General features: G+C 44.6%; 1 protein-coding gene across 1 annotated transcript in view; it reads right to left on the reverse strand.

Moving 5' to 3' along the window:
- Positions 1-24969, reverse strand: part of PRKG2 (protein kinase cGMP-dependent 2) — a 791389-nt gene that overhangs the window by 253139 nt on the left and 513281 nt on the right. Inside the window, exons 11-12 of the mRNA XM_069237440.1 lie at positions 19470-19620; positions 4992-5128 (exon numbers count right to left, since the gene is read on the reverse strand). Coding sequence (XP_069093541.1) covers positions 4992-5128; positions 19470-19620 — 288 coding nt within the window. The remainder of the gene's footprint in view (positions 1-4991; positions 5129-19469; positions 19621-24969) is intronic.

A 24969-nucleotide genomic window follows, 5' to 3' on the forward strand; every position in this document is an offset into this window, starting at 1 on the left:
ACACAGCAAAAACGTACCAGGGCCCAGTACATCAAAACAATGCACAACAGCAACTTCAGTACAAGACAATAACCGAACAATAATGCAGCACAAAGCAACGCAAATCACAGCATTGAATAACCACCACAACTACATAGAACATAACAAACCTGCATTAATATGCTTGTCACGCGTTACCTCCTCCACAAACCTGCTTTCGTAATATGGTAGTAAATTATGTTTGCACCAAACATTGCCTTACTTACCTCCAAAGACAAATCATAGCACCAGTTTTGAATAATGTTTTGAGATTCGACCCCAAAACTATAATATTCACACATAAATGTAAGCTTTTTTGTTCCATTTATTGTGATTTCTTTTTGTCTTTTTCAGTGTTTTCAAAAACTGGAAAAATCAGTGGTTATCATTGTGTTTCAGTGCTTTTTTCTGTTTTCACTCCGTAAACATGAATGAGGGTGAAGTGTTTTCTATCTTTATAAAGAGTTTGGCTTTTATTTCCTTCCTTTCGGTGTTCATGCCTCTTAATAATTCTTCCTTGCTTCTTTCCTATTCCTAATTCTCTTTTATGTACCTTTTCCACGCATTTGCTCTGCAAGGTAACCTTTATTTCCCTGACCTCACTGCCTGTCTCAATTCCGAGAACCCGAATTCCTTTTTACTGCAATCTAGTCCATGATGCAAGTGGATGGGGATATGTTTGCACCCATTATGTTTTGATTGCAGTAAATAAAAGCTCACTGGTGTACATTTACAACACCTTGCTGCTGCTTTACTCTTCAGAAAAATGACAAAGATTGACTGAATTAAGATTTTCTACTTGGGACATCAGATATATATTGTTGGGTGCTCAGAGCTCTGTTATTGCTCGCCAGTGTCACACTGTCATGTTATTTGTCGCTAGATAAGAAGACAGAAATGGGTGAATAAATATGGTAGTAGTCTGATCCAGGTATATTTCAAGCCTACATGATCATATGGGAGATAGCTCCTAAGGAATAATATGCAGATTATTAGCTACACGGTCTTTAGTGACAGCAAACTCTGATGCTGTGCAGGATGTTTTGAATTGTTTGATTGTGCAGTTCTTATCATGAATGAAGTTTACTATATATTGTTGGACCATGCCTATGAGATTTTGGGTTTATATAAAAGCCAGCACATGGGCCACTGAGAATTTAATTTTACCAAGCATGTGGACCTTTATTTGCCAGCACAAGGGCCACTAAAAATAATTTAAAAGCAGTGCAGGGATTGTGCTCCTTCAAGGTATGTGCAAAAGTTGCCCAGTACACTTTATCTTTGTGTTTATATGAAAGCCAGCACATGGGCCACTGAGAACTGAATTTTACCAAGCATAGGACCTTTATTTGCCAGCACCAGAGCCACTAAAAATTGAATTTTACCAAGCTTATGGGCCTTTATTTAAAAGCAGTGCAGGGATTGTGCCCTTCCAAGCATGTGCAAAAGTTGCCAAGTACACTTTATCTTTGTGTTCTAGGCAGCAATTACTGTTCGATTGCATTTTCTGTCCTGGGTAAAAGAACGAGCACAGCTTAAGATGATACCAATAAATATATCAATGCAGGTGATTCTGTTGATAACTTTGGGGGTCATTCCGACCCTGGCAGGCGGCGGGCGGCACCCGCCGGGCGGAGACCGCCAAAAGACCGCACCGCGGTCAAATGACCGCGGCGGTCATTCTGACTTTCACGCTTTCTCCAAAAGATCGCCCGCCGGCCCAGCGGGAAAGCCCCTGCAAAGAGGAAGCCGGCTCCGAATGGAGCCGGCGGATTTGCAGGGGTGCGACGGGTGCAGTGGCACCCGTTGCGATTTTCAGTGTCTGCAAAGCAGACACTAAAAATCTTTGTGGGGCCCTGTTAGGGAGCCCCTGCACTGCCCATGCCAGTGGCATGGGCAGTGCAGGGGCCCCCAGGGGCCCCACGACACCCATTCCCGCCATCCTGTTCCTGGCGGTAAAAACCGCCAGGAACAGGATGGCGGGAAGGGGGTCGGAATCCCCATGGCGGCGCTGCAAGCAGCGCCGCCATGGAGGATTCCCTGGGCCAGGGGTAAACCGGCGGAAAACCGCCGGTTCCCCTTTTCTGACCGCGGCTTTACTGCCGCGGTCAGAATGGCCCAGGAAGCACCGCCAGCCTGTTGGCGGTGCTTCCGCGTTCGTCGACCGCCCGGGTCAGAATGACCCCCTATGTCTTCTTTCACAACCGTAGGTTTTCAAGCCTCATTATGACATGGTGGCAATATGAATGAAAATTCACATTTATTATGCTGGGTAGATAAAATGTATATGCTCTTATTCAGCATGTATGCCCAAAATGGGTCTATGTACTACTTTTTGCTCAAATCATCCTCTCCCCAGCAGATACTTAAAAACACAGAGTAGTAGCTGTATCTTTGTGTTTCTAAGCTGCACTGTCTGTATTCTTATAGTTAATATATGCTCAATAGGCACCTCAATTTCAGCAAAACAGGCATATGAACCTTTTCTAAGCCTGTTCTTGGTCAATGAAGATGTTCATGAAATGGTATTCATCCTTCTGTATAATGGGATACAGCTTCGATGAGAAGGCTATTTAAACCATCATGACATACACCAGAGAAAAGGAGTGTTAGGTACAGCGTTTACGGGAGGATATTAATTCTAGAGGCAGTATTGTATGCACAGTGATCTGCGTTGCCACAATCTTGATATCCCAGTTTTCGGAAAGCAAAGATGTGCCCCAAACTCAGTGAAGGAGGGTCACGTTATGGTAATGCCTCTTCCTCTGCACTAGGACCAGCTTATAATTCAGTTGTCAGTCTGTTTGCCAACCCACAGAAATGTGCAGTGAACAGAGCGCTGAATCCACATGAGGTGAGCCATTCTCTCAAAGAGGGCGTGGAAGTAGGTCCAGGGATTCCTGGGACCTTGTGGATGGTCAAAAGGACATATTAGTTGGCTTACCATGGCCCAAAAGAGTCACAATGGGATTATACAAAAAAGTGCTTTGGGGGTAGAGACTGCATTTCTACTGCAATCATTCTCCTATTTGGTGTTTTATTGGTTAAAATCGGTTTTAAGTGAAAACTGGAAACCCTACAGACAATTTATGTAATTGATTTTTCAAGTATGCATGTGCACAGAAAAACTGCTTCATGTAAAGCAGCAAATAGAATGCAGAACAATCCTAGCCCCCAAAGGCCACAATCACAGTAGTGCAAAGACTGACCTTTCTACCCTAGCCACGAGTTCAGCAACTTCAGGAGCCACCAAAGGGCGAATCGGGCCAGAATGTTGCATGTCAGTAATTTAGTTTCTTTCCATTCACCTGCCGCTTGCTTTGCAGTCCTCTTATACTATGGAATGAGGGCCTTAGTCAGGTCACACATAGATCCCAGACAAAGCCATATACCATTAACCAAAACCTTTCAAAGAATTCAGCATGGAGGCTGTAGAAGCACTGCTTCACAAAAGAGCCCAAGCCTTCAGCTGAACTTCAAGCACCCTGGAGGTTGTGATTGAACAGAATTGAAGTACATTGGACTGCAACAATTCTGTTCATCAACTGGACTGTAGCCTCCGACCCCATCACAGCATAGAGACTGTGATACATCAACAGTGCTCTGACATAATTCAAAGTCAAAACAAGTTGCTTTATGAAGCTTCCCAAAAATTAAATGCATGGTTACACGTGATAAGTAGAAACTGATTTATATGATCCATAGACTATGAAAACAAGATATCTCTGCAGGGTAGTTCTGAACAAAATGCTCCATTATTGCTAAAAACCAGCAAAATGTATTATATATTCTCTTATAGAACGTTTTGATGTACCTCAGCACCACACACTTCTGGACTCCAAACATCTCCCTCTGTATACAATACACAACATAACACATACAGACAACTGCAAACACAATCGAACTGAGTGACCAATCCCCGATGAATTATCTACAGTTCATGAATGTGCAATGCAAGTTTAACAGTTGTTAAATTCCTGTCCCTGAGGTACATGTCTGATCTGCTGACTAGTGCTAGTACCGAAAGAGTAGGAATTTAATGACTGATAGAGACCGTCGATAATTATGTTAGAACATTAAACCCACTGCGTACACAATGTCCTTAATTAAAAATGTAGAAAAGGAAAGAAAAGAATTGGAATGTTGAAGCAGAAGGTGTGTGCCAGCCACTACGGCCCTTAGCCACTCCTATGTCCTCATCGGAAGTCACGGCATTCCTATGTTCGTAAGCATCCCTGGAGCCCATGGGCTATGCAGGCCATCAAGGGCCGCTTCCAGCATTATTGTCCTTAGCTGAAGGCAGTGCACTATAACAATCAATCAATCACTGCATTAACAAGAAATGTGGACCTTAATGTGGACCTTAATGGCCAGTGCAGCCTGCTTCGGCGGGCACTATGGCTAGAAGAACATTGTGCACTATGAGAACTGAATAGCCTAATTAAAATAAAAAACTCCCAGGAGAAAGCTTCCCCTTTGTGAAACTGCGACCACTCCAACTCTTGGTCGATAACTGATCAATGGTTTGAGACCAGAATGCGATCTCAAACCAGTGACACATACCTATGCAGCACGTAAATGGGAAGAGGACGCCCATTCAGAGCCCTGCTTTATTTGAGGCCTAGAAAGGGTCGCAAAAGCCTTTCTTAGGAAGGCTGTTCTAACCTAAAAAGGTGTTTGTGAATTGTTGAAAGACATTTTGTGGCCATATCTGGGTTTGGGACTGCAAAGAGGCTATGTACACCAGGCCCTTATGCCGATGCAGTTGGTTTGATAGAGATGGAATGTAACTTCGAAATAATGAAATCTAAGAATAAAGTTCTTCATAGCCCAACATATCGGCATATCGTTGTTTTCTTCTGAGACGTTCATTTGTGCTTTCTGTATTCGATTGCATGGTAGTACTTTTGTTTGATCCATGGTGTAGATTAAAATTGCATAAGGCTATTGTGAAACTCGTCACATTCACTTACTTTACAATAAAGGGGGAACACGCAGTTTCTAGAATTTTCTTTTCGGAATGGATATGTTCCTGCTGTCTGTTATCCACAATTTGTTTCTTCTTTATGCACTTCAATGCAAAAGTAATGTTTTCATTCTTCACTTTAACCTGCAAATTTACAGAAATATATACTCAATAAACCACACCCTTCAAACAAACAAAAACTATACTAAACTACATTATACAATTTTGTGGTGATTTAGCGATTTCAGCTCTATCGATCCCTCACTACCTTTTGATGTACAAACAAGCTGTAAGGTTTTGGCTTCCACACAGACACTGAATTTAAATACATTCCTCAGTTTGTATTTCTAACTATCAGCAAAAATGCGTTCAAGTACTGTTAAGAGTGTAATGCAAAGACTTACCAGTAAAGAAATGTATGTGGTAAGTTGTAGGGAGAGATTCGTCGCTGGGTTAGCAAGACCAAAATTAAAGCAGTAACTTCAAGATTTGCTGCATTTTATATGCCAAAGGTGGCTACTTAATGCGGTTAATAGTATTTTATGAGAAATCCTCTGTGACGTCCTACTCTCTAGCCATCATCTGCATAGTCTTATTATGTAGGATGTGGTTCACCACATACATGTGGATGCTCACATCAAATGCTCAGTGACACCAAGGCTCGCTTCCAGAGCACACTAGGACGAATTCTTCTTCTCGTTTTCTTTCATAAAATTGCATGAGCCAAGGCTTTTAGTTAGTTAAGTTTGATTCTACAATACCATCTTCGATGGTCTGCCACAAAATAGCATCTTTCACCTACATCACATCCAAAATGCTAAAATGCTATTGTCAGAACTCTTTTCTACTCAAAAGGTTTGCACGTGTCAGAATATAGAAAGCAACTCCACTGGCTTCCTGTTGTCAAGCCAATTTAATTTAAAGCTGAATGCATCCTGCACAAAATGTATTCTTCTTAAATTCGGAAAACAACTGACGACCTCCTTGTTCCCCCTGTAGCCAGTATAATTAGGACTGCATGGCAGAATCCGCTGTCTTGCGCCTTGGAGACTCTACTCCATGAGCGATGATGTGCGTTATAAATAATGAAATAAATTGAAATTAAATTAAATAAACAAATACATACATAAACAATATGGTTCCTAAATGCAGCTGGTCCCGTAGGTTGCACACACGTAGAAAAAGAATGTGCTGGTTCTGTACGATTTATATGCTCAATACTTTGGCCCTGGGCATGTAGACCCGGTGCTGTCACTTATTTGCCAGATCTTAGCAAACCTCAGGTCAGTTAAAGTCGCAGTTGATACCTGTGACCTTGTACCCTTTAAAAGTGGAGCTGTAATGTTAAAGTCAACGTGGCATGCACAGGAATCCTGAGACATAAGGTAATGGAAGAGTCCTTGTGCAGTCTTGAAGAGTGCTGAGTGTCCAAATAATCTGTGGTTTATCGTTTGCATTTAGGTTTTCTTGAACTATTGCCTTCCAAGTTGTAGTGTTGCGGCAAAACCCGTGAACGTGACCAGAGAGCGCTAGGACCTCAAGGACAAAAATATGTCCATCAAGGGCTGAGCGCCTGAAAAGTAAAGGGAGGGGACAGAGAGAAAAGGAAAGGCTGCATGTAGGTGAGTGGAGAAATAAAGCAAGAGAAACCTACCTTTGTGTGCCGTAGTTTTTCTTGCACGACATGTCAACTGGCGACGAAGGTTAACCTTTAAGAAATACGCGACGCTGGGCACCCAGCCTGGGTGCATCTGCATGCAACGCGGCCCAGGCCCACAGTGTGTCGCCAGCACTGCCATAGCGTGAAATTGGGAGCCCACCCAGATTGTTTGAAGATGCTTCAAATTCCAGGAAGAGGCACAGGAAGCCCACCCCAGCAACCTCTACTCGTAGTTCAGCCCCCAGCAGCAGCGCCCAGCAGGAGGTAAGAAGCTCGACTCCACAGCCTCTGCAGAATGTAATACAAATCTTGCAGTAAATCAAGATTAAAGTCTTCTCGGAGGCCATCTTGAAGTGAGGCAGCTCAGCCATTGAGCTGCAAGAACTAGAGGGAAGTCACAAGACACCTCCCTCACGCCACGACTCGCTGACACTAGTGTTGATGAACACGACATGTCCACGTGACCAGACTCAGCACGACGCACAGGCCACAACACGGATGGGACTGCATTCATGGCGCTGAACATGTGCAGTCCCGCCATACTGGGGGTTTCATTCCTGCGCCCGCTGTAACCACTCACCCTTGTGTCAAGAGGAGGCATGGGCCTCCGCTAGCGGGACTGTCTGGAAGACTTCGAAGACTTCATGAATGGGTCACAAGTTACTGACTGTGCAAAAGCTCATTGTGCTACGCAACCTCATTGAAAAAGAGGTTGGGCAGATCATCAATTGCATGACATGTCACAAGTATCTGGCTCCTCAGGACACTGTGAAGTAGAGGGGGATACCATGGTGCACTGCATATTCTGAAAGCACAAATAATTCTGATTACTGCTTGAGATAACACCGTTTTTTTGTTCAAGTGCCTTAAATACAACTTTTATTGGCTTTGCGAGTACAGCCAGTGAGGTTAAGTTTCCTTTGTGTAGAATGTATGACTTTTTGCTGTGGTTCTTCCATGTTTAACTGTTGGCGCTCCACAACAAGTTTAATGTGTTAGTGCACTTGTGAAGGTAAATCGTGGTTTATTTTGATGCCATCTCCGTGATTGGCGGTTGTCCTGGGCCCAGCTAAACGTAAGGCAGAGTCCACAGGAAATTGCAGCTTGGTTTGACAAATTTTGTGACTGCAAAACAAGAAAATTGCTGCCAAAAACCAAAACCTGTGATATTTTTCTGACAGGCAAAATAAACACTGTGGCCCCGCCAGAAAACTAGGACAGTGCAGCCAGAAAGAGCTGTCGAACAAGATGTCTGATACCAGATAGATAGAGTGCAGAATACAGTTTACAAATGTGTGCTCTCTTTGGCACCTTCCTGACATATTGTTTTCTAGCAAGACACACATGCTTCTGGAGGGAGCTGGTAATGCACACCGTTGCATCCTCCTCCCATCTTAATGTACTGTGGGAGGAGGGTGGAGGGGTTACTGTAATGGCCCCATGTGGAAGCATGTATTTCAGGCTGCTTGGTGGTGCAGGGGGTTTAGGGTAAGTAGAAAGGTGAAAGGAGAGGGGCGTGAAAACTAAAAGAAAATGGAACGGAAGAGCAGTGGGCCTGGAAATAAATGTTATTTAGGCGGGCGCAAGAAGCAAAGTCGGAAGATGCCAAGGGCAGGGCGGTAGGGAAGGGCAGAATGATGGATGCCAGTCAGGCGACTGGGGACCAGAAGAAAGACTGCCAAGGTGGGGTGGGGACCCTCACCTTCTTAACACTGGTCTCCAGGAGTCTTTCTCTTTTTTTGCAAGGGTATTTCGAGGCAGGCTCTGCTCCCAGGAGACTCAAAGTACCGTCATAGTACAGGCAAGAGGGAATAAAAACACATCTTTTCTGCTCATTGTTCTTTATTGACAACGCGGCATCGCAGGGTCAATAAAAAGAGGGACAAATAAGCTTCACATTTTTTTGTGATTTTTCCAGAGCTTTTGTAAAAAATCACAAGATTTTCTTTCACAATTTTGGTGCACATCGCAAAATTGCAAAATCCTGGGTGGTCTGTTAAGGACGAGAAAGAGGTGGCAAGACCTGACAGGCCACGGAAAAACTGCTGGTCATTATTGGTTAGGACTTTTAAAAATTATTCTTACTAAAGGACGTCAATGAACTGAGGAAAGAGAGAGCCTGGTTGTTCATAGTTGCCTTTTGGCACAGGTTGGGGATGGTGCTAAAGGAGCATATGTTATTACTAAGCATTGACCCGAGGTTCTGAATCTTGAAGTGCACGTGGGGGAGCTAGAATGATAAACGCTGTCACAGGCAGCTTGGTAACAGGCAGAGCAGATAAGTCCAGTGGTGAAGAGCTTGAGGGGCTTAAGAGAGACATGTGAATTGAAATGCAGGTGGTTTTGTACAGGTATGGGTGGATGTTGGGAAGCCTAGTGCCACTGCTGCGCTGACTCTGGTGTAGAAAAATAGGTGTTCTCACCTCCCTATTTATGGGGAAAGAGCAGCAGTCAGTTTAGGTCTGGTGAGGTGTTTTAGCAGATGATGGACTAGTCAGTGTAGACAGGAAAAAGGACACATGTGAAAGGAAATGCCCATGCCCCTCCTGCCTGCCCTCCATGGTCAGCTTGCTGCCTCTGCTCCTACCACCTGCCCTCTTTGGTCTGATTTTCTGCTCCTACCCCACCTGCCTTCCCTCCGTGGTCAGCTTGCTACCCTTTTGCCTCCTGCTAGCCCTTTGTGTTCCATGTTCAACATCTACTCCCTCACCTGTCCTCAGTGGTCCATTGTGATGCCTCTATCCCCTCACCTGCTCTCCACGGTCATCTTGCTGCCCCTGCCCACCCCCACTGTGGTCCATGTGCTGCCCCTGCTCCTCCTGACTGCCTTCTATGGTGTGTTGTGCTGTCCCTGCCTCTCCCACCTGCCCTCTGTGTTTTGTGTGCTGCCTCTCCTAGGCTGATAGCACCCGAACCATCCTCTTCCTCATTGACAAAACAACCACAGCCAGAATCAACTTCACCAATTGCATGACCATGATAGCAGACTGGACGACAAGCTCAACATGACATCTCAAGTCAACACAGTGTGCACCTCCTGTTTCCACATCCTATGCATGCTGCGAAAAATCTCAAATGGTTGCCTCAAAACACCGAACTGACCATCACGCAAGCACCCATCACCAGCAGGCTAGACTACAGAGACACTCTCTACGCCGGAATCTCCAAACAACTGCTACACAGGCTCCAGAACATCCAGAACATCACTGCAAAGCTCATGCCCAACCTCCCACGCCGCACCCACACCACACCATACCTCAAAAAGCTTCACTGGTTCCCCATTCACAAGCGCAGCCAATTCAGACTTCTCACGCACAAATACAAAGCCCTACACAGCACAGCACAGGTCCAGAATACCTGAAAAAACGCATATACTTTCACCAACACACTAGAAACCTACGCTCTGCCTCACTTGTATACATTCAAACATCCGCAAAGTCAAAACTTGAGGTCCCTCGTTCTCTTATATTGCACCCAAGATATGGAACGACCTCCCTCTACACATCACAGCCTCCTCCTCACATTTGAGTTCCACAAGAAGCTGAAGACTTGGCTCTTCATACAAGCACCTTGGGGACCACAGAACTAAACACAATTTCAAGCACCTGGGTACCCTCTTAGGTGATTAGTGCGCTATACAAATTAATATAACATACCATAATTTCCTGATCATCATAGTCCCCCATATCCTCCCACCCACCCTGTGTTGTCTTGCTTCTTGTCCTGGGCTAGGTTTGTGTGTGTGTGTGTGTGTGTATATATATATATATATATATATATATATATATATATATATTACCTAGTGGCAGTCACCACTAGGTAGTTATAGTTAGGACCTAGTTTCCATATAAAAAGTGTTTTGTTACTTGCCTATATCTTTGGCGCCACTTCACAAATATTCATCAAACTTTCCCAAAACGTTTGTCAGTCCTGTTAGCTGCTGCCTGGAAAGTTTCAGGGTGATCTGTGTTAGGGGGTGCTGAGAAAAAAGGAGGTCCCAAAAAGACGTTTTCCCCATTCATTTTTCAATAGGGATTTTGAAAAGCAATGGCGCAAAAACTACTGGACGGAATTACACCAAATTTGGCAGGAAGGTAGGTCCTGGCCCAGAAAGAATGCCTTTTTGCTTTGGTGTAATTCCGTTCAGTAGTTTTTGACAAATTAAGGGGAAAACAAATTTGTATATCTAGGGGCACGAAGGATTTGCAACCCTTAACGATCTCATGCAGAGATCTGATTGGCTGATAATACTTCAACAACAGAAGTCGTTGAAGTGTTGTCAGCCATCTTGGGACTCAGCTGATGCCAAGTCCTCCCAAAAAAGTAAAAAAACAAAAGAAAAGGAGCCAGGGTAGGAACACCCTGAACCCTTAGCTCTCTTGGTGGGATACCAAAGGGTACCAAAGGGATGTGCCTCCCACCCACCCCCCCGCCCGCCGGGCTAAAAAGCATTGTTTTTAAAATTTTACGAGTGAAGAAGCAGTGGATCCTCGACTCAACTTATAAAATCAGAAAAAAAACAAAGTGTGGTCTCCCGTGCTTTGTTAGTCTAATGCCCATGGGTGGGCCATGTCCCGGGGGCTTTTAAAAAAAAAACAGCAGGGTGGGCCTCCTGACCCCTTTTCAATGTCCGCCACCTCCCCGGAGCTTATTTTTTGTATGCGGGGGGGCCTGTCCCCCCCTCCCCTGGGGATCACCACCTCTCCAGGGCTTTCATGTAATATGTGGGGAGGGGGGCCGCCTGGCCCGCTCCCACTGCCATGGGGACCACTACCTCCCCGGGGTGTTGAGCTTATATCATGCGGGATCTGCGGCCTCCCCGCTCCCAGGGACCACCAACCCTGGGGCAAAATGCAATGTATTTGTGAGGGGCAGAGTGACCCCCCCCACCACCCCGGGGACCACCACCCCTTGGGCTACACTGTATTCTTAGCGTAAGCGGCATGGCCCCCCGCTGCTCTGGAATCACCCCCTTCCCCAGGGCAAATCTTCAAAACCAGAAAAGGGGTCCCTATGGGACCCCCAAGCCCCAGGGACCACCAACCCCGAGGCTATGTAAACATTGGAGGGGGCTGCATGGCCCCCCTCGTGGAACCTCTAATGGCCCTGGGGACCACCGCCCCCCCCCCCATGGCCGGCTCCTGCTATTTCGTGGGGAGCCCACTCCTGGGACATAGCTGTTTGCTAGGAACTCCGCTAGCTAATACAGTGGTTGCAGCCTTAGTGCTAGTGGAATGAGCATGCAAGACCTCAGGAGTTGCTTCTTGGCCATCGCGTAGCTGATCTTTATGCAGAGCACTATCCATCTTGAGATAGTCCATTTCAAGACAGCCTTTCTTTTCTTGGCTCCTATGTAATATACAAAGAATTGATCGCCCACCTGGAACTCTCTGGTACGTTCAAGGTAGAACAACAATGTTCTTTTTGGGTCTAGGTGTTAGAGTCCTTCCTCTCCTTTAGAAGAGTGAGGCAGAGAAAAGAGGGTAAGCAAGGTCATGCTTTGGCCTATATGTAAAGTTGTCACTACCCTTACAAGGAAGTAGGCATATATTTGAAGGATCAGCTTCTCTGGGTAGAAGGTGGTATGCAGAGAATGCGCAGAGAATGTCAGCAGTTCACTGACCCTCCTGCCCAATGTTATGACCACAAGAAAGCCATCTTGCTGGTTAGCAAACAGAGTGGAGAGTTGAAAGCAGCTCGAAGGGTACCCACATCAAAAAGGTCAAAGCCAGGTTTAAATCTCACTGGGGCATGATGAATGGCCTGAGATAAACATTGTGTTGGAAGATTTTGAGGAACATAGTCACAATAGGTGACTTGAACAAAGGAGGTTGGTCTATCAACCACAAAAATGCCAAACTGGCTGATAGGTAACCTTTAACTGTGGCCAGAGCAGAGCCCTGCTGGGCCAAAGGTAGAACAAACAATAAGACTTGAGTGAAGAGTGTAGAGAGAAGGTCCATATTCTTTGCTGCCCACCATGCCACAAACGATTGGCATATACTGTCTTGGTGGAGGGACTGCTGACTGCTAGAATAGCTTGACAGACTTCAGGAGGAAGGTTGAAGGATGTCAAGTGTCACCACTCATTTCCATGCATGAAGGTGGAGGGTATGCAGATTTGGGTGGAGGACCCTCCTGTGTTGCTGCGACAAACGATCCTCCCGAAAAGGCAACTTCACTGGAAGACCAATGCTCATGCTCAATAGCTCAGAATACCAGACTCTCCTGCCCAATCTGGAACCACAAGAATGACTTAGGCCTTTCCTGATTTTTTCGAGAACTCTGGGCCAGAGTGGTATCACTTGAAAGACGTACAAAAGGCTGTATCTCCACTCGAGATGAAAAACACCTCAGACAGAGAGTTGCCTTGGAAACACCAGTGTACAGAACTGCTGACACTGCATTTTCAGCGGTGGCAAACAGATCTAACTAAGGCTACCCCAATCTTGAAAGAGACCTTGCACCACTTCCGAATGGAGATGCCCTTTAATGATCCACTAGACATCGATAGCTGAGGACATCCACCCTGGCGTTCAGAGCACCCTCCAGGTGTTGAACCACTAGGGAAGTGCCCTGATGTTCGACCATGTCCAGAGATGCAGGGACTCTTGATAAAGGGTCCTCAACCTCATCCAGCCCTGCTTGTTGCAGTATCACCTGGTGGTTGTGTTGTCTGTAAACACCTACACCAGCCTTCCCCTTAAGGAGGGAAGAAAGGCTTTCAATGCCAATTGAATTGCCTGAAGCTCCAACAGAGTGATGGGGAGCCCAGACTCCACCAGAGAACAGAGTCCTCTGATCTCCACCTTCCCCAGATGGCCACCCCAGGCCAGGAGTGATGCATCTGTCACTAAGATCAGCTCTGGTTGAGGAAGGGAGAGGAGTCTTACACTAACCCAACTGCAGTTCGTCAGCCACCACTGTAGATCTATCGCAGTTCCTTCTGAGATCTGGACCATGTCAAGGAGATTTCCCTGATGGTGTACCCACTGGCATTGCAGGTTGCAACAGGCATGTGTCGTTAGCAGGATACAGAAGGCCATCAGGCTTAACAGCTTCTGTGTCAGTCACACCGAAATCCAACTCGCTGCTCAGGAGAATAGGCCCATAACTGCAGAGTCCAGAAATACTCAAATAAAAGGGAACATCTGAGAAGGAGTGAGGTGTGTCTTTGACACATTGATAGTGAACCCCAGCGAGTGCAGGAGTTCCACCATAGTCTGGTGGTGGGAGAAGAATGCCTGGGGTGAGCTCACCATCAACAGCCAATTGTGGATGTAGGGGAATACTGGAACCCTCAACCTCCACAGATGTGCTGCAGTCACCTTGGTGAACACTCACAGAGCACTTTTTGAAACCAAAAGGGAGCACAGCGAATTGAAAGTGCTCTTGGTCCTCTGTGAACTGCAGATAGCACCTGTGGGCTGACAGGACAGGAATGTGGATGTATGAATCCTGCAATTCCAATGTCGCCGTCCACTCTCCAAGATCCAGGACAGGCAGGACCTAAGCAAGGGTGAGCATCTTGAACTTTTCTTTTTTCATGTGGAAGTTAAAAAGGCAGAGGTCTAGGATAGGACAGAGGCCTCCGTCCTTCTTGGGCACCAGAAAGAAGAGGGAATAGCAACCACAACCTACTTCTGATGCTGGCATCTTCTTGATGGCTCACTAGGCCAAGAAAACCAACACTTCCTGATGGAGCAAGGAGAGATGGCCCTCTGTCAGCCAGTCATTATTGGGTGACATGGGTGGAGGAGTGTCCAGAAAGGGGAATAAGTTGCCCCTTTGGACTATTTGTATAACCCACTTGTTGGATGTTATGGACTGCCAATGGTACAAGTGATGGCGTATCTTAACCCCCCACTGGTTGACCATGGAGGTATGACGGCACACTAAACGGGTTTGGATCCTGCAGCTGCTGGAGGAGTACTGGGCTGGCCTCTGGCTAGTGTCTCTATGTAGTCTGTGAAAACCACATCTTCGGTCCCGAAAAATCCTGGGAAGCCTGTTGGGTGTGGTGGTTAGGTGGAAATGAACATGGTTGGGAGCCCCATGCGCAGCCATGAAAGGGGTGGAAGGCACAGTGGGTTTGGTGAGGGGCAATCGATAGGCCAGTGGACAGGGCCACAGCTCTGCTATCCTTAAAGCACTCCAGTGCTGAGTTCATCTTCTCACCAAAAAGGCGAGAGCCATCAAAGTACATTTCCATGAACAAATCTTGGGCATCCCCGAAAAGCCAGTGGTTCCCAGCCTGGTGTGGTACTTAACGGCCACAGATGATGGAATCACTCTGAACAACATTTCAGTCTTATCTAGTCCACATCTGAATGTGAACTTAGTTACACCTCTGCCATCTGCAATTGCCTGTGACAGTACGGCTTAGGCCTCCTCTGAGGCCTAAGCCTGCCACTGAGGTCATCTGAAGGTCCAAGACATCAGCCGCCCTTCGCACCATCATAGAAAAATAAAGCACCCTCCTCCATTGCTAGGGTAGGGGGAGAGACTAAGTCAGTGTCCAGTGAGGTGTTTAACCTACTGGCATCTGCCAGTTCCACTTACTAGGTGTCCCCTGTGCCATCCAGGGGATGGTGGCATCCATGGGGATCCTCAGACACCTCCCTTTTATCTCTATCCCCATGCCTGCTGACTGAAAAAGGCACTGGCTCCAACTCTGAGATTGTGATCTCGATCTTCGCTGGAGCCAGCGACAGATGATGTCCTTCTGACTCCATGTTGGAAATGGGAATGACAATGGGAGAGGCACCGCTGTGAGGTGTCGGCGGCGACGAGAGCCTTGGTACTGTAGCGGCCGCCAAGGAAGGTCAGGATATCGCAAACGGTGTTGTTCCAGATCCATTACTGGATCCAAGGGGCCCAACTAGCACCAAGGGTGAACTTACTGGTGGGAATCTAGGGGTGGCCCCCCCCGAACCCATGGGGTCTGAATAGTGCCCAACAGAGTCAAGCCACACAAATATGAGGTGCATAGACTCACAGAACTCTTTTAGTTGGGTGGGAGTCGGCTCAGCTCTTGGAAAGTCAGAAAGGTGCAGAGCCTGCCACCGGTTCTGCAGAGGAGTGAGGCCTAGAGTGCCAATGCTCCAGCACCTCGCCCGAGAGCTTAGATTATTGTGGCAAAGTTGAAGACCTCTTTGACTTCTTGGACTTCTTCTTTTGAGGGACTTATGCAACATCTTGGACTGAGATGACAAGCATCCAGTGTGGCTCCATGAGCGGGGCCCGGAACCTTCCGCATGATCAGGATCATGAGCATCGTGGGCTCGTCCGATGTTGGGTAGCAAGGAGCTTCAGTGGCTTCAGGAGCATGGCGAGGCAGTCGTTTCCGGCCGTGGAGTCATGGTCTCGTTCCAAGCACCAAAGACAAACCAAGTGTCAGTCTGTTACAGACATCTGTGACAGACATCTGCCTGTGACAGGGACCACTCGGGTTTCTTAGGGGACATCCCTATCATGTTTCATACACAACAGTTCCTCGGGATATCCTGCTTTTGTTTTCTCATTTTCTGTTATTTTTTTGATGCTTGTGATGTTCCATGTGAAGTGCCACAGGGCAGAAGGTGCTTTGCTGAGGTTCTTTCCTTTTGTTGACTATACTTCCTTACTGTGGTTTCTTTTCTGTTTCTTTGGGTTTGTATGACACCTCCCTGACACACTGACCTACATGCATTCTGTGACCCAATTCAAACTGAGACGGTACCTGGCGGTTGAGTGTCCCTCACTTGGTGCTTTGTCCATATGACACACTTCAGACTGTGACTGTATCTGATAGTCAAGGGTCCTTCACTTGGGTGTCCGGACAGTTACTATGTCAGATTGGGCCACGGATGAGCCCCTGTTCCCCAGCGAAGGGTGGTTTTACTTGCATGGTGGTCTATCCCAGTCAATTGACTTGAGTTTTCAATTTTGCGCTACTTGGCTCTTACAGGCGATTGACTGAGAGTATGCGCTGATCTTTCCCCGGTGGAGGCATGCATCTTGTTGATGGTGCACAATTTTGTTATTTTTGGTATACCAGGAAGTATGATGAGTAACATTGGCCAATAGGGGAAGGTGGTTGTCCTTCCAGGGATGTGGGGTAGCAGTTAGTGCTCCGCTGATTGCACTTGTCTCCTCTTTTGACATCCTGACCTACTCGTACCGAGGGGGCATCTGACGGTTGTGTGTTAGCAGGTTCTGGATGCCTGTGGGTTCTCGGGTTGTCCCAAGGAGTTTGCTTGGATACAAGAGGAGGGTGACTAGGGATTTGCCTGATAAGGTCTTTATTTTTGTATTGCATTTCCTCCCCATTTGCATTGTATTTGTTGACAACGTTGCTTTACACTTTGTTGTTTATTGTGTATTCCCCACATTTTGGATACCATGTAAGTTTCAGCATTCTCAGTATTGCCACAGGCTATCTATTTATTTCCCTGTGCTTGTGCACATTCCTGTTAGGCGGCAGTGACTGCTCTCCCTATCCCACTGTTCCCCGGGATAGCCCTTTGAGATGCGCTGATGTGTGGGTACGACACAACTAGGCCGTTAGAGTCACTCCCCGATTTCTTGTGTATGACGGCACATGTGAATGAAAGAGAGTTCACCTCTGTTTGAAAGTGTCTTGTATGACTACCCAACGGTGAATTCCGGAGGTTTTTCTGCACGAACTCTTCTCAGGCACAAATGTTAGCCTCTGTTTGAGAGTCTAGCCGAAAGCAGGGGAGTTCATGCAAAATAACTTATTTTGACTTTCCTGTCTCCTTTTTCGGTGGCAAGGATGCTTAGGGGCTACCATCTATAGCACCCTTTGTCTCTAAAGACACTTTCACATGTGTGTTAAGTACATAAACGTATGTTGAACTTTTATCACATGATCTTGACTCCAAAATATTTTACTCAGCGCACCTCTGCAGGGCTGAATGAATAGAGATGAAAGTTAATGTGATTTCCTCATTCCATCCAGGGGTTTAAGCACAGGGAACTAGCCCTAGAGCCATCCAATTGCATCCTTTGTCCAGTGTGGGTGAAACTTTTTGTTACGCTATTGGAATAGTTACTATATCAACGAGTAAAGGGGATACTGGACACAAGCAAGGACGCCCAGAACACTGACTCGAGCGTCCTGGTTTGGTTCTTGAAGCATCGTATACTGTTCATGTAGTTAGCAGCCAGTTTCAAAATGTGGCAAAGGGATAAACCTCCTGCACCAATATGTTTTTCTTTCACAGCTTCTTGTGCATGGGGTTTGGGAGACAAGAATGGAGGTGATTTAGTGGCACCAAAGGGACCACCACCCTATGCTAGCTTCCCAACCAATAAAGGAGTTATAATTAAAGGGGAGGGGCACTAAATTAGCATTTGCTTATAACTTTGTTGCTGTGTGATGAATCTGTGTCATATGTGGGAAGCAGTTAGCAAGTGATACCCATTCCAGGTATTTTAGGCTTCATCGAGAGTCAATGGGAGTGCAAAGTTAAAAGGAGGGGAGGGGGTGACAATATTTTTGATTCATGAATAACTTTGGCATCATTTAATGGGTAGGCACAAAATTTGGCAGGGACTTCGCACTCCCTTCTTTTAGTATATTTCAATTGCATGCAGATCCACCAAGGAGGGTGCTGAGTTAAAAGAAGGGGGCAAAGAAGTGTTCATCTTCCTAACAGAGATATTATGTGAATATTTGACAGAGGCGTGCAAGGTTTGGATTTTTTTTACCGGTACATCAAGTTTTGTGCCAATCTTTCAAGGGGTCACATTTTAAGTGAGCTGCAATAACATTTTCAATTGCTTATAATTTTAGAACTGTTTGATGAATCTGCATCAAATCTGGCTGACAGTTAGCAAATTACAGCCAGTGCGATTTAGTGGAGATGAAGATTAAAAGAGGGGGCTAGAACATTTTTTGATTTATTACAAATGTTGGCTTTGTCTGGTGGCTCTGTCTGAAATCTGGAAGAGTCTTAGCATGTTTACTCTACACTTGGTTTTCTCAATTTCAGTTAGGCACATCGAGGGTGGGGTTCTCCAGGGGAATTAGGGTGAAGGCAGCGTTCATTTGATAATACATTTGACACTGTTTGAAGAGCAATCAATAGAACAATGTGTCACCATGGTGTCTGCTGTGCTTTATGGCGTGTTGTTTCCACTGCTGACCATTACTGGCACATTTCTTTTTAACTGTGTTTTTTTCAGTGAATAGGTATAACGTTGTATCGAAATATTCATATTTATATGCCATGGAAGTGAACATTTTATTTTGCTGCAATTGGTAAAAATTATCTTTATATTAAGCAGAGAAGTGTTTATTGAAAGCAAGACGTAATTCTGGAAAATGTTGGTTGTCCTTCAAACAAGAAGCGAAATATTTCTAGGTAAGAATGTAAAGTTTACAAAAACACACTTAGCTTTGTTAAAAGGATATTCTGGAATTAAACAGCATAACGCGTTGAAGCTGCTGACTGCACAAATACAATTGAGTCTGCAGGTTTTGTTTAGCTGTCCTGGAGTGGGTACTGATTAAACACATGGCAATGGTGCTGTTCTGTGACATGAGAGTATGAGATTGTCATTGTGTACACGTGGTGTCATGCTGAGAGACTAATTAGCTGGACGGAAGTACATGAGACTAAGGCTAGGCCTCCCTTGGATTAAACCTGTATTCCACAGAAAAGAAGTCATATTTGCAAAATACCATCATCTTTTGTGAAATATATGTTTTTGACTGTAATGCAATATAAGAATCCAAACATTTAATATATCTCTAGCAGTGTTTTATTATATTGCATTGGACTGCAGCTAATAATAAAATGCCTTAAGAATCCTTACAAGCTCCACTCGTCCGAAACCTCCAACGCCAAGTGTTGCGATTATTTCCAGGTTCTGAAAAGGGCAAGAAGAAGACAAACTGGCGGCTTTTTCCTTCAACTGGGTTACCTCCAAAGACACTGTATTTGCCAAGCGCTCACATGCCGTTCTGCTAAACGAGAGAGAGAGAGAGAGCAAATCAGTGATGGTTCTTCAGTCTGACTCTTATTTGCAGCAGGTACTGTTTTTAATGACGCTCTGGCCTTGTAATACATTTACACTGATGGACTTTTCGACATCAGTGATATTTGCAGCAATGATTAACTATTGGCTTAAAGTGCATTGACATTGACACACCATTTGTTGTTTGACAATGATCTTTAAATGGATCACTACAACTCATCAACTTGAATTAGGTCTTCAACAATTGCACAAGTCCGTGCTGAAAATGGAAAGTATGTGCTTAGAGAACCTACACATTGAATGAGTAGTGGGCAATAATGGATGGAGCCAAGAAAGAGGGAGTCTCGAGACACGGAGTTATGAGAAGCTTAGTCAGTCATATTCAGCTTATTGGTCGCCAGTAATTACACATATACATGCATTTTTGAGTCATAGCCTTTCCCTAAAGAAACAAACAGCAAGGAAAAATGTTTTGTTAAGTGTCTTGGCTTATTTTGAGGTTAAGGCACCAGATAGACATGTATTCGTGTCCAGCAAGTTGTAGGGTGTAATTCTAGTAAAATAGCTCAAGTAACTGATGTACTCTATACATAGATTGGTGTGCTACTTCTGGTCCCATGGTTGATTCACAACAGCTTGGAGGTTAAATGTGCCTGCTTTATGATCACAGTGTGTAACCTGCAGGTTATAGGTCTGCGCTCTGTATAAGTATCTCTGTAGGTTAATGCACGTGTTGCAGAAATCCTGTGTACAATGAAAATCAGTTACTTTTTTTAAGAGACCTCAAGTGGCTGTGCACTTGCTACAAGCAGTAGCATACACCCTTCAATGTAAGCAAGCACTGGCATTGCTAGTAGATATTTCTTACAGCTGGAAGTACATCTTCAGTCACTAATGAGTTTAGGCAGTTAAGAAGTCATACATGCACCATGTCAGTCATCCTCGCATTTATACATCCATTCATCAACTAAAATTCTTGCATTCACACGCTTCCTGACGGCATTAAACGTTCTCAACAAGCATGTGGAAGATACATTAAAATAATAGAGGTTGAAAAAAGAAAGCATGTTGTCACCTAAACAGAAAACCTACACTTGAAATAATAACACCAGGCATCTATCTTGCAGTGGCATTGCACTTAGGCCCTGATTTATACTTTTTGGTGCAAAACTGCACTAATGCAGTTTTGCACCGGCTTGCACCATTTCTGTGCACCAGCCAGCCACCATATTTATGGAATGGGGCAAGCCGATGCAAAGGGTAGGCTAGCGTAAAAAATAATGACGTTAGTGGGTGGAGCTGGTGGTATGGAAGAAGGGGGTTTTGCACCAAAAAATGGCGTTAGGCAGGTTAGAGTAAAAAAAAATGACTCTAACCTGCCTAGAGTCATTTTCTGATACAAAACCACCCATACCACATGACTCCTGTCTTAGAAAAGACGGGAGTCATGCCCACCACCCCAATGGCCGGCACTGGGGACCACTGTCCTCTAGGCATGGCCATTGCACCCAGTGCCATGTAAGGGAGACCATTTCAGGGACCCCAGTGGCACTCCAAAAAAAAAAACTTACCTATACTTACCTGGGATGGGGTCCACCATCCTCTGCTGTCCCTCTGGTGTGGGTGGGGGTGTCCCTGGGCCATGGGGAGGGCACCTGTGGGCTTATTCCATGATGGTCCACCATGGAAATAGGCCCACATATACCCTAACGCCTGCCCTGACCCAGGCGTTTAAACATGGAAATAAAGGAAGCTTTGCGCCATTTTGTGACCCCTCCTCCTTAACGTGCGTGATTTTAGCATGGGGGGATAAATATGTCGCTAAGACCACAGAGTCATTTTTTGCACTGGAACGCCTACTTTGCATCTCATTGACGCAAAGTAGGTTTCCACGTCCAAAAACTTAACTCCAATAATTTGCCACTTGACGGGACCGGCGCCAAAGTATAGCTATGGTGCCACATTTAGAAACAATGCGTTGGCCAACTTTGAGCAGTAAAAAAATTATATCCTAAACATTGCACTTGGCAGTCATTTTTCAATGTTAAAGTGTAGAAGTGTTTTGTTGCTGTCCTGATGCAAGGTGGCCAACATAATACTTCTAAACAAGGAGCCACCTTCAAACTCTAGCAATGATACACTGTGAACTACACCATTCCACGATGGCCTCCCAGTGCACAGGGTAGAACACACAGAAAATGAATCGAGCAGGAAAGAAGCAGTCCGGCAAGACTGTCTGAGAATCTCCAGCATGCTCTTATAAAGAAAGAGAACATAGGAATGAATGAAAGGGGAAATATGAGAGGAAAGCCATAAAATACTAAAAGATTGTCCACCAACCCAGACACTAACTCTCACTACAACTGATCAGGAAAAATGCCATTATTCACAGTGTAATACAGCCAATGGCAGAAATAAACTATCCCACTGCATTGGGCAATGCACAGCAATAGGGATAGGCAGAATGTGGATGACACTGGAGCAGAAAGGAGGAGGCTGACCCAAAGACTCGCTCTGGATATATTTATGTAGAGTTTGTTTATGTTTTTTTAATTGCAGTGGCCTGGAAGAAAACTACACCGGCCATGCCCCCTAATATGGTCCAGCAAGGATTAACTTCAAATCTTCAAACTCTAGCATTCGTCAAAGAACATAACCAACACTAAAATCCCTGCTTAATACAGTAATCTCTAAGATTCCATGTAACAAAATGCCTGTCTACAGGAACTGACAGTGAAATATCGATCCACTCTTAAAGGCCTTTTGGCTTTAACACATGATTTGTACAGTAAAAATGTTAGGCTTACTACTTTTGTTATAATTTTTCATAACAAACAAATCAGACCTATGGCATCTGCTATGACTTTTACTAATGACTGATAAGACTTTTCCTAATGATCAGTCAGGTTTATACTGTTAACCATTGTCCTCTTCGTCATACCCAAATCAGGCCTACTATATTGAGCATGAGCTTTCCAACAAGGTAATCATCAAGTATACTGCGATACAATTTGAAATATGTACATAGTTATGTTTGGCAAAACGATTCACATTCCCTTTCACCAGCAATGATCCTCACAGGGCATATATTCAACCCTCATGGTTTTGTCAAAGAGTCACCAGCACAAGAACCTTTGCCTATTATGTTAATTTAGGAGGACTAATGTCACACAATACCTCTCTAGAGGCTTTAATACAGTGTGATAACAATGCAGCCTTAAAGGCCTTTTGAGTTTAACATATGTTTTCCACATGCATAAGCTAGGCCTACTGCTTTTGTCCTCACTGTTTTCATAATAAACAGATCAGACCTGTGGCATCTGACATAACGTTCTCCAATTAATCAATCAGGCCCATAACCTTTATCATTGACTTGCCATCACAAAAAAACAACCATCGACACACATTCATAAAATTCGATAGACAGCTGGAAAACCAACATACAAACCCTTCTAAATGGCAGGATTCACAAAGTTCTAGTCTACCTGCAGAGTTTGTCATGTGGGTAGCCAACACCTGGCATACTATGGTAATCACTGACATTCCATGTAACAACATACAAGTCTACAGTATTTAACTCAGTCCACTGACAACTGAAAAACCCACCATAAAGACCTATGCGTTTTACAATAAATAAGTCAAACACATTTTCTTAATTAACAGACCAGTCCAATAGCATCTGACATACCTTTCCAAATGACACATCCCGGCCTATAACCTTTACTGTCCGCTTGTCATCATCACCAACTTGGGATGACTATTTTGACCATAAGCTTTCTCACATAGCAGTCATCTGGCAGTTAGAAAAATTACAAATATGCATACAAATATGCAGCTGGCAAAACAATATACAGTCCCTCCTAAGAAGAGCAAACAAGGATTATCATACTACATAACTTCAACTGCAAGTGTCTATCTACCACAACAATGTGTGAGATTCTCTGTAACAAAATATCTGTCTACAGCTTTCATTACAGTGTAATGACAATCCTCCCTTGAAGGCCTTTAGCCGCTAACAAGTGCTTTTCACAATAAATTGGACATTTTGACTGACTTTGTCATAACGTTTAAATATAAACATATCAAATATATGCCATCTGGCATAAATTTCCCAAATAACCAATCAGACCTACAATCTTTATCACTGGCTTTTCTCCATAGCCAGCTCAGCCCTCTGAATCAGCATAAGCTTGCCCACAAGGCAGTCCTAAGGCATCCAATTAGAACATTATAAATATACTAAAAATGACTGTTGGAAAAACAATAACAACTATAAAGAATACCTCTGAGAGGTTTGATAAAGATTATCAAAGTGCCCGAGGGAAAAATCAAAGGCGGGAAACCGGCACCAAAACCTTGTCCACTATGGTAATCTGTGAGAAGCATCTAACACAATACCTGACTACAGCCTTTAACACAATGTGATAACAATTCACCCTTAAAGACCTACTGGCTTCAACGTTTGACTTTCACACATAATAAGTGAGGTCTACTCCATCTGTCAGACATTTTGAGCACATTTATACCAGTACCTTTGCCTACTGCAGTAATCTGTGAGATTCTCTGTGTCAAAATATCTGTCTACAGCCCTTAACCCATTGAAATGATAATCTACCTTAAATTTCCTTTTGCATTTAACAAAACGTTTGACAATAAATTGCATACCCGTTTTTTGTAATTGTTCATAATAAAAAGATTAGTTGTATGGACTCTAGCATAGCATTTTCTATGAACTGATCAAACTTATAGCGTTAATCACTAGTTTGTCACCATAACCAACTCAAGCCTAATGTGTTCCACTTAAGCTTTCCCGCAAGGCATGTCTTGATATTCAGACATAAAATTACATATATGTACAAAACCTACAGTTTGGAAAACAACATACAACCCTTCGTAAAGCGGTGTAACAAGGATGCTCACAGTTCACATCTTCAACTTGAGTCTTTGTCAAAGGGGGTTACTAACACGAAAACACTTGACAAATCATTCCTAAAGGCCCGTAGGCTCTACCAAATGCTTTCCCCAAAAAATAAGTTAGATTAACTGCCTTATCATATGTTCTCATTTAAACTGATCAGGTCTGTAACCTTGATGAATGTCTTGACACCGTAACCAACTCAGTCCGACTGTATTGAGCAAAATCTTTCCCACAAGGCAAAAATGGAATACAAGCACTCCTTTTTAACAGAAGTACATAAAGGGCCTCATTAAGACCCTGGCGGCCAGCGATACACCAGCGGTAACACTGCAACAGGCTGGTGGTGTACCGTCAGTGGATTATGACCATGGCGCATTAGCCACTGCCATACCGCTGGCCCTTCCAACATACCGCCAGATC

This window comes from Pleurodeles waltl, chromosome 1_2 (genome assembly GCF_031143425.1).
Source record: "Pleurodeles waltl isolate 20211129_DDA chromosome 1_2, aPleWal1.hap1.20221129, whole genome shotgun sequence".
NCBI classification, from domain to species: Eukaryota; Metazoa; Chordata; class Amphibia; order Caudata; family Salamandridae; genus Pleurodeles; species Pleurodeles waltl.